The sequence below is a fragment of the Silurus meridionalis genome, chromosome 24, assembly GCF_014805685.1.
Source record: "Silurus meridionalis isolate SWU-2019-XX chromosome 24, ASM1480568v1, whole genome shotgun sequence".
In the NCBI taxonomy this organism is placed as follows: domain Eukaryota; kingdom Metazoa; phylum Chordata; class Actinopteri; order Siluriformes; family Siluridae; genus Silurus; species Silurus meridionalis.
Genome location: NC_060907.1, coordinates 1,022,697 through 1,032,696, shown reverse-complemented (window position 1 = coordinate 1,032,696; position 10,000 = coordinate 1,022,697). Strand labels below are relative to the sequence as shown.

Below are 10,000 nucleotides of genomic sequence, written 5' to 3'. Positions count from 1 at the left end.
AAGAGAGTTTTTCTTCTTTCTCACTGTACATGTATGTTTAATAATAATAATAAGAAGAAGAAGAAGAAGAAGAAGAAGAAGAAGCCCACAGTTCCATTGCAGGATCTTCACTGTTTTCTGAGATTCTTCTCTTTTGCTTCTTCAGTGTCTCAGAAAAAAAGAGAAGTTCCAGCTCCAAGTTCAAAAGATCTAAAGCCTGAGGAGAAAAAGGCAGGAGCAGGGAATGATGTAGACAAAGAGCCAAAGTCTAAAGATAAAAGCCCAGCAGACGCTGGAGCTAAAGCTGGAGTTGTAGAAGAGCCGAAGCAGAAGAACGAGAAGGATGATAAGAGCCCTACAGAAGAGGCTGCTGGGAAAGTAGAGAAGACCAAAGAGGAAAATCTCTTGACCAGGTGTGTAAACATCACAGCTCAGTAATGCTCATAGCTTCAGTCTTCAGTTTCCTGTGTGACCTTGAACCTTCACTTACTTTCAGCCGAGCATGGACGGAATGAAGCTGGTCCTGAATCAGCGTGGAGACACCTTCAACTTCACGGTGAGTCCCATGACACGATTAAGACGTGAACTGTGGATTAAGTCGATTTCCAGAAACAGTGTGTGATCTACACAAACACACCGATACACAACCTACAGCACAAATAATACACACGCAGTGCAGGGGTCTCACTTCAGTGGTGTGTTCAGAACAGAGCTCTTCTTCTTCCTGTGTAGTTTCTGTGTGTACACTGATCTAAAGTTCTCACTGAAACCTCCTGAGTTTCTCCTTGTCTCTGTTCCTCAGTTTCACCTCACCATGGGAGCTCAGGATCAGGGTCTGTACAACCTCAACTTCCATTACTGCTCCAACTCCAGACCTGGTGCAGTCAAGCCCTACTCCCTCAGTGTGAGTGCATCTACACAACATCTACACAACATCTACACAAGCCCTACTCCTCAGTGTGAGTGCATCTACACATCTACACAACCCCTACTCCTCAGTGTGAGTGCATCTACACAACATCTACACATCTACACAACCCCTGCTCCCTCAGTGTGAGTGCATCTACACAACATCTACACAACCCCTACTCCCTCAGTGTGAGTGCATCTACACAACATCTACACAACCCCTACTCCCTCAGTGTGAGTACATCTACACAACATCTACACAACCCCTACTCCCTCAGTGTGAGTACATCTACACAACATCTACACAACCCCTACTCAGCGTGAATGCATCTACACAACCCCTACTCCCTCAGTGTGATTGCATCTACACAACATCTACACAACCCCTACTCCCTCAGTGTGAGTGCATCTACACAACATCTACACAACATCTACACAACCCCTACTCCCTCAGTGTGAGTGCATCTACACAACATCTACACATCTACACAACCCCTGCTCCCTCAGTGTGAGTGCATCTACACAACATCTACACAACCCCTACTCCTCAGTGTGAGTGCATCTACACAACATCTACACAACCCCTACTCAGCGTGAATGCATCTACACAACATCTACACAACATCTACACAACCCCTACTCCTCAGTGTGAGTGCATCTACACAACATCTACACATCTACACAACCCCTGCTCCTCAGTGTGAGTACATCTACACAACATCTACACAACCCCTACTCCCTCAGCGTGAGTGCATCTACACAACATCTACACAACCCCTACTGCCTCAGCGTGAGTGCATCTACACAACATCTACACAACCCCTACTCCCTCAGTGTGAGTGCATCTACACAACATCTACACAACCCCTACTCCCTCAGTGTGAGTGCATCTACACATCTACACAACCCCTACTCCCTCAGTGTGAGTGCATCTACACAACATCTACACAACACCTACACAACCCCTACTCCCTCAGCGTGAATGCATCTACACAACCCCTACTCCCTCAGTGTGAGTGCATCTACACAACATCTACACAACCCCTACTCCCTCAGTGTGAGTGCATCTACACAACATCTACACAACCCCTACTGCCTCAGCGTGAGTGCATCTACACAACCCCTACTCCCTCAGTGTGAGTGCATCTACACAACATCTACACATCTACACAACCCCTGCTCCCTCAGTGTGAGTACATCTACACAACATCTACACAACCCCTACTCCCTCAGTGTGAGTGCATCTACACAACATCTACACATCTACACAACCCCTGCTCCCTCAGTGTGAGTACATCTACACAACATCTACACAACCCCTATTCCCTCAGTGTGAGTGCATCTACACAACATCTACACATCTACACAACCCCTACTCCCTCAGCGTGAATGCATCTACACAACATCTACACAACCACTACTCCCTCAGCATGAGAACACTTAAAACATCTAGGTGCCGGCAACATCTACACAAAACCTTGTAACAAAACAACCGTTGTGTGTGTTTAGGTGGAGATCAGGGAGAAGAACACAGATGGTTTTCTCTCGGCTTCTGAGATTCCTCTGCCGCGGCTCTACATTAGCATGGCTGCACTGTTCCTCACAGCAGCCATCATCTGGACATCAACGCTGCTCAAACACAAGTATTCACACACACACACACACACACACACACACACACACACACACACACACACACAAGCATAATAATAGTCAAAACAATGTATATTCCTGTAAATGTCTATAACACTGATTGTGTTCTACACAACGCTGATTGTGTGTGTGTGTGTGTGTGTGTGTGTGTGTGTTTTTTCCAGGTACAGTGTGTTTAAGATCCACTGGCTGATGGCAGCACTCGCCTACACAAAAGCCGTGTCCTTGGTTTTCCACAGTGTGAGTAAAACAGCACATTGTGACATCACAAGTTAAAATGGATACTGGATAAAAGAAATCCTTTACACTCCACGTAAAATATTACTGAACTTTATTACACAAAAACAATGTTTTAAAAAACACTACTGAATCGTGATGATATAAATGTGTTTTACTTATATTAATAAATATTGAGTAAAAAAAAGATGCATTCAAACTGAAACATGAAGTAAAACTTTAAATAAAAATAAATAACAAAAAACCCATCCGAAATAAACAGCACATGTTATCACTGAATCACCTCTAGGGGCCGCTCTTGCACTGTATAACACAACCCGGAAAAACTATTACTATGGATTTTTGTCAATAGTTCCAGCAATCAACTATAAGTGCAGAATAATCGACAAAAACGAGTTAGATTATCAGATTTTATGTTAGAACTTAATTTTTCTTAAATTCTGTAATGGCTTATTTGTTAAATGTGTTTATTGTTTAGATTAATTATCACTTCATCAACATGGAGGGTCATCCTATCGAAGGCTGGGCTGTAATGTACTACATCACTCACCTGTAAGTGTGTGTGTGTGTGTCTGTGTGTGTCTGTGTGTGTGTGAGAGAGAGAGTCCTTGTTATAGGTTAATTCTGTGTGTAATGTGTGTGTGCAGCCTGAAGGGAGCGCTGCTGTTCATTACTCTGGCTCTAATAGGAACCGGCTTTGCTTTCATCAAGTACATTCTCTCTGACAAGGAGAAGAAGATCTTCATGATCGTCATCCCTCTACAGGTATGGGGGTGGGGGTGGTGGTGATTTGTTGTGTTTTGATTGGATGGCTGGTTTTTGCTCCTCTTGTATACCATGAAACTGATTATTTGATTTGATTGAATTGGTTATTGGTTGATTAACCGATTAACTGGCTGATTGTGTAAGAGATTGATTGGGTGTTGCGGTGTTTGGTTCATTATTTGATAGTCTTATTTTTCTGGCTGATTGGTTAATGATTAGTTTTGATTGATTAGTGGATAAAATGCTAAATTGATTAGCAAATGGGATAAATAATTAATGGATTGAGTGGGTGAGTGGCTGATTGTTTAGTTTACATTTTTTTATTGGTTGTTAAAGATTATTATTAATTATTATAATATTGTATATTCAGTTTATTGATTGGTTTGTTGAGTCATTGATTTATGATCAGTTTAAATTGATTTATTAATAAATTATTAATTGGGTAATTCATGATTATTGTTCTTTTCTAGTTGGTGAATTGTTTATTCTGTTGGTTTATTGATTGATGAATAGATTGCACACACTGATTGATTGATTGATTGATTAGTGGTGTGGTAAGTGGGTTAAATATTTGATTTTGGTTAAATAGTCACTATTTTTGCTTTGCTGATTATTATTGAGCCTTTTGGTTTATTAATTGATTAAATAGATTGAATGATAGATTGATTTGGTTGATTAATTGGTTAATTGATCGATGCACAGGTGTTGGCTAACGTGGCGTACATCATCATCGAGGAGACGGAGGAAGGCTCGAGTGAGTACGCACTGTGGAGGGAGATCCTGTTCCTCGTAGACCTCATCTGCTGCGGAGCCATCCTCTTCCCCGTTGTCTGGTGTGTGTGTGTGTGTGTGTGTGTGTGTGTGTGTGTGTGTGTGTGTGTGTGTTTCTGTGATGTGTGTAGCACTGTTTTAACAATGGTGTGTTACTTTATTCCAGGTCAATTCGACACCTGCAGGAAGCCTCTACTACAGACGGCAAAGGTGTGTGTCATTTATTACATCAAATCTGACCAAAGTCTTTGTGTGGGATCTCAGATTTTAAGTGTGTGTGCGTGCACATGTGTGTGTGTGTGTGTCCTGTAGCTGCCATGAATCTGGAGAAGCTGAAGCTCTTCAGGCATTACTACGTGATGGTGAGAGTTTTTGTTGTTTCATTGGCAATAAATACAACGCTTAAAGGTATCTCAGTTTTTAAGTGTGTGTGTGTGTGTGTGTGTGTGTGTGTGTGTGTGTGTGTGTGTGTGTGTGTGTGTGTGTGTAGATCGTATGTTATATCTACTTCACGAGGATCATCGCCATCCTGCTGAAGGTCACTGTACCCTTCCAGTGGCAATGGTGCCAAGAGGTGTGATTGCCCCTCCCCTTTTCATGACGTTATCAATTCCTGTTTCTATATCTGGAAAGTAGGCAAATCCTTATCCTGTGTGTGTGTGTGTGTGTGTGTGTTTTCCTGCAGTTCCTGATAGAGGTGTCCACTCTGGTGTTCTTTGTGTTAACGGGCTTTAAGTTCCGCCCTGCATCTAATAACCCCTACCTGCAGCTGCCCCAGGACGAGGAGGACCTGGAGATGGATGAAGTGTAAGACACACACACTCACACAGATCTTTTCAATAGTTTCCATTCATTTTCCTGGTTCCTCTCCTTCAGTGTCTACTGGTTCTTTAGGCTTTTACATCTCCATACATACATTCTCAAATCAAATTCTTCTTGTAGTTCCCCTAGCTCTAGCAGTTTCTCAAAGTTCTCCAAGATTCCCTCACTCCAGATCGCTCTTTTAGTTCTCCGTTATGGACTTCATACCATCTCTATGAAAACACACAGAACATGAAAATTCATTTAACCTTTACACTGAGCTCCATGAGCTTCTGTCCTGAAGATGACCCAAAACTGACTGTTACAAAGCTCTGAAACTGGAGACTCCTTCTGTAAATGTAGAAACGCTCTCTGTGTGTCCACAGTGTGACTGAGTCGGGGGTGTTGGAGGGCATCTCCAAGGTGAAGAAGACATCCAACGGCCGTGAGAGACACAGAGAGCCTGCCTTGTGATGAGGACACTCTGGGGGGAGGAGCCTGGACTGTTAAACTCCACCCCCTTTATCCAGCCATTCCGCCTACTTTTGCTTCCGAGACATCTAAAGAAGCGATTGTCTATGCAAGAAAAGGGGGAGGAGGAGGAGTAGGGCTCTCGCTGTGTGTGTGTGTGTGTGTGTGTGTGTGTGTGTGTGTGTGTGTGTGTGTGTGTGTGTGTGTGTGTGTGTGTGTGTGGGGTTGTTCTGAATTGTTACGTTATAAGGAAATAAAAATTGTCCTGATTAAAGAAAAAGGGGCCAAGAGCAGAGCCGAGGGGGACACCGGTTTCATCAAATGATCATATTTTCTCCCCTTTAATAAGTGATCTGATCTCTAATCTGATCTGATCTGTCTCACCCTCCTCTCTTTTTCCTCCTCCTCCTGTTTTTCTCTCCTTATCCAAAGATTTACAATCATTTAGAAGAACCTTCTTTATAGGAACACTTTAGCCAAACAAAAAAATGAAACTCTAGGAGTCCAAAATCAGTCAGACATTGAGTCTGGTGTCTAATCATTTACCTCTTCATATATCACAGGCACTACGAGGCTTACGTCTGATGATTCATGTCTACAGTTTGTACAGGGGCTAAATGAAGTGTTTAACATTGTTAGCCTGTCGTAGCCTTTTGCAGTGAAGAGGATTTGATTGTTTTGGTGAATTATTTTGTTTCCTCACGTTCCTTCAGCTGTGTTCGCTCATAATCGAACCTGAATCGCTTCCTCTTTATTATTGAACTGATGATTATTTTTGCGTGTTTTTGGTTTTACTTCTAACGTGGTGGTGTGTTTTCAAAAAACTTTCTCTCGTCTCTTGTCTTGACTCCATCAAACCCTTGAACCTCAGCCACAAGGTCTGAGGGACCCCCACCCCCCCCCCCCCAACCAGAACTAGCAAATAGCAAAGTTTTCTATTTGAAGATTTGAAGAGGGAACAAGGATCTCTGTAGACCTCATTTTAGAGAAGCACAATTTAACAAAGTAAAGGCATTCTGGCAGAGTTTCCTGTTCAGAATGGTGTGAGAATAAATAAACTCCTTTGCCGCTTTGCTCTCACACTAGCATGCTAGCTGGTTAGAACGTTCGACCGTTGATCTCAGGATGAGTTTTAGCATTTACACACTTTTTGGCTGGCAGTATTGAGCTAAACTCCCCCAGCGCCAGGTCCAGAATCAAGTTAATGTGTCTGGTTTAGAAAATCTGGTTTAATTGACATCTGGTAGCCCCACCCCCTTTATGTCAGTATGATATAATTTCCTGGAAGTTTGGTAGGTTTTAATGAACTGATCTAGCGAAGTGAATCACCGGTCATCTGGTTTTCATTGTTTCAAGATCAGGATATTGAGATGCCACTAAGACAGTGGACTATGAATCACTTTCGCCCGAGTGTTCAGCTCATCCTGCTTTAATCTACCAGTTTATGCTAGCTAGCTATTCACCCATCCCTGCTCTGCTAATCCTGACCCATCCAGCACCTAGCACTAGCTAACACCGAGTCTTTCCGCTAACGCTTTTCTTAAAAAGACACCTCGTTATCGCCAGACCACCAGAGAATACTAATAACTCATGATGTTCAGCTGCGTATGATGATCAAGATGTTCCTGTTGTAGAATCTGGACATGTTCTTCAAAGCTGCAGAGACTTTGATGTCACATGACCAGCTTTCTAACACTTCGATTGTGATTTGGTACTGTTGTGGATCCGAAGCCGTGATGATGTTAATAACAAGCTAATTATGTCAAAATAACACGTTATCGCTAATACAGGTGTTAATGACCAGGCTAATGTTAGCCCTGGTTTTTTATGCTAATGGTTACAGAAGTGAGAAGTGTTTACAGTGTGGTCTTTAAATGAAACCGGAGCAACACGATGTCCTGAATACCGAGCAATGCCTTTTCTCAGAGTTCACGCCGTTCCGGACGGCTCGATGAGTGATTTCATTGTTTGTCGTGTTTTTATTTTTGTTGGGGTTTTTTGTTTTGTTTTTGTTTGTTTGTGGTGACTCGGAATTCTTTTTCTTCACTCCGCTCTTCATTCACTCCGAGGAACACCTGAGGAACATCTATGTTCACTATCATCCTGGACACCACCACTGATTAGAGGCTTATAGCGCTACCAAGGGCTGTGAATTTTGTAGATGTTTCCTGCTAGCTTGATTTCTCTTGCTAGTTTAACGCGATGAGTGTGAGGATGTTTCAAATAAAAGGAAGTGAAAACACTGTTTTATTATTTTGTATGTTTGTTTTTGTTGTTTTTTATAGTGTTCATTTACATGAGACAATTAACACTGGTGCTTATTAGTGTTACCGTGACAACCTGCAGAAAAAACGTGAGCATTACATGCTAAAGCCATTGTGTTTTATAATCTATTCAAATAACTATCATTTTGTACAAACTTTAATTTTAGGATTAAATTCTCTGAGAAATCTAATGTTTACTAATGAAAATGCTCCAGAGTTTAGCAACAGCTCTGTGATCGACGTGCTGGAGTTCATGCTAATCATAAAAACACGCTCATTTAACTCAATGTTTCAGAAATATCAAATAAAGTCGGTCTGTTTGCAGTAGTTTTTTTGCAGTAGTTTTCTCCCCTGATGAGGAAAATCCTGGTGTTTTTCACTTTCAGGAAATTACTCAGAACTCAGAATCATCATTCCTTATGCTAATTAGCTGTTAGAATATTCGCATGTTTATTAACCCATACTGCACTTATATTTGTTGTATAAGTGTATGTTTTATGGTCAGGGGGTTCATTATGTGTTTGTAGACCTACTGCAATATTCCAGAGTAAATCAGGTGAATTTCAGAGAGCTTTATGATTAATATAAAAATAAATCTAATTCTCTTTATTTAAATAGGATGCGCATTAAATTAAAGGCTTCTTTATTTCACCTTTAATATTCTTTCATTTATTGATATTTTCTGATGGATATTTTCTAGTTTACGTCATGAGATTCCATTTAGTAACATATAATAGAGCTTTATGGTGTGTGTGTGTGTGTGTGTGTGTGTGAGAGAGATACACACCCGAGTAAAAGATGAACACACACACACACACACACACATCTCCTACGAATCCTTACTCGCGCCCTCGTTACTTCACCTGTCCTTCTCGAGAGTGCGCGAATGCGGTCGGCGTGAACGCGCATCGGTCTCCAGGCCCGTGCGTGCACGCGCTCTAAGTGTCGTCCGGCTGAAAAACCGGAGCACTTTATCATCATCATCATCAGTTTGATGTTCCTGAGCGGTGAACCTGTCAGCATGTGAGTATCATCCACCGCGTCCTTTTATGTCCTGTCCGCACTTTATTCTACTGTATACTTTCTTTTATTACTGTAATATTAATATTCGGATTTCTCACCAGACTGTGCACGTGCTCGATCTAAAACTGTTCACACTGTGATCTGAGACTCTTCATCACAACCGTGACTCTTCAGTACAAACTTCTAGACCGGATTATAACGTTTTATTCCCGTTAATCACAGAGAGAGAGAGAGACACAGAGAGAGAGAGAGAGAGAGAGAGAGAGAGAGAGAGAGAGAGAGAGAGAGAGAGACAGAGAGAGAGAGAGAGAGAGAGAGAGAGACAGAGACAGAGAGAGAGAGAGAGAGAGAGAGAGAGAGAGAGAGAGAGAGAGAGAGAGAGAGACAGAGAGAGAGAGAGAGAGAGAGAGAGAGAGAGAGAGAGAGACAGAGACAGAGACACACAGAGAGAGAGAGAGAGACACACAGAGAGAGAGAGAGAGAGAGAGAGAGAGAGAGAGAGAAAGGGTGTATTTGTGAATGTTCTAATATTAGCCTCTGCATCCCTCTGCTTCTTCTCTCTCCGCACTGCAGCATCCCGCAGTATCCCCTGTGCTCGGGCCACGGAACGTGTGTGTGTGTGTGTGTGTGTGTGTGTGTGTGTGTGAGATGTGATGTGGAGATGTGATGTGATGTGAGATGATGTGGAGATGTGATGTGATGTGATGTGGAGATGTGATGTGAGATGTGATGTGATGTGGAGATGTGATGTGATGTGATGAGGTGATGTGATGTGGAGATGTGATGTAATGTGGAGATGTGATGTGGAGATGTGATGTGGAGATGTGATGTGATGTGGAGATGTGATGGAGATGTGATGTGATGTGAGATGTGATGTGGAGATGTGATGAGATGTGATGATGTGATGTGGAGATGTGATGTGATGTGATGTGGATGTGATGTGATGTGAGATGTGATGTGGAGATGTGATGTGGAGATGTGATGTGGAGATGTGATGTGATGTGGAGATGTGATGTGGAGATGTGATGTGGAGATGTGATGTGGAGATGTGATGTGATGTGGAGATGTGATGTGATGTGGAGATGTGATGTGGAGATGTGATGTGATGTGATGTGGAGATGTGATGT

General features: G+C 42.3%; 2 protein-coding genes across 5 annotated transcripts in view; both read left to right on the top strand.

The window, feature by feature from the left end:
• Nucleotides 1-7,829, top strand: part of LOC124378045 (protein GPR108) — a 10,000-nt gene extending 2,171 nt beyond the window's left edge. The window contains exons 1-13 of one of the 2 annotated variants that reach the window (XM_046837515.1): nucleotides 327-392; nucleotides 476-535; nucleotides 782-883; nucleotides 2,398-2,531; nucleotides 2,706-2,781; nucleotides 3,257-3,330; nucleotides 3,426-3,543; nucleotides 4,246-4,376; nucleotides 4,481-4,524; nucleotides 4,627-4,676; nucleotides 4,805-4,888; nucleotides 5,000-5,121; nucleotides 5,502-7,829. In XM_046837515.1, coding sequence (XP_046693471.1) covers nucleotides 482-535; nucleotides 782-883; nucleotides 2,398-2,531; nucleotides 2,706-2,781; nucleotides 3,257-3,330; nucleotides 3,426-3,543; nucleotides 4,246-4,376; nucleotides 4,481-4,524; nucleotides 4,627-4,676; nucleotides 4,805-4,888; nucleotides 5,000-5,121; nucleotides 5,502-5,589 — 1,077 coding nt within the window. In that variant the 5' untranslated portion in view covers nucleotides 327-392; nucleotides 476-481 and the 3' untranslated portion in view covers nucleotides 5,590-7,829. Of the gene's footprint in view, nucleotides 1-326; nucleotides 393-475; nucleotides 536-781; nucleotides 884-2,397; nucleotides 2,532-2,705; nucleotides 2,782-3,256; nucleotides 3,331-3,425; nucleotides 3,544-4,245; nucleotides 4,377-4,480; nucleotides 4,525-4,626; nucleotides 4,677-4,804; nucleotides 4,889-4,999; nucleotides 5,122-5,501 lie in introns of those variants that run through there. The other variant, XM_046837516.1, reaches the window with a different exon arrangement.
• An 842-nt stretch (nucleotides 7,830-8,671) lies between these two features.
• Nucleotides 8,672-10,000, top strand: part of soul5l (heme-binding protein soul5, like) — a 6,138-nt gene continuing 4,809 nt past the window's right edge. For all 3 annotated transcript variants that reach the window (XM_046837519.1, XM_046837518.1, XM_046837517.1), the window contains exon 1: nucleotides 8,672-8,873. In XM_046837519.1, coding sequence (XP_046693475.1) covers nucleotides 8,845-8,873 — 29 coding nt within the window. In that variant the 5' untranslated portion in view covers nucleotides 8,672-8,844. The remainder of the gene's footprint in view (nucleotides 8,874-10,000) is intronic.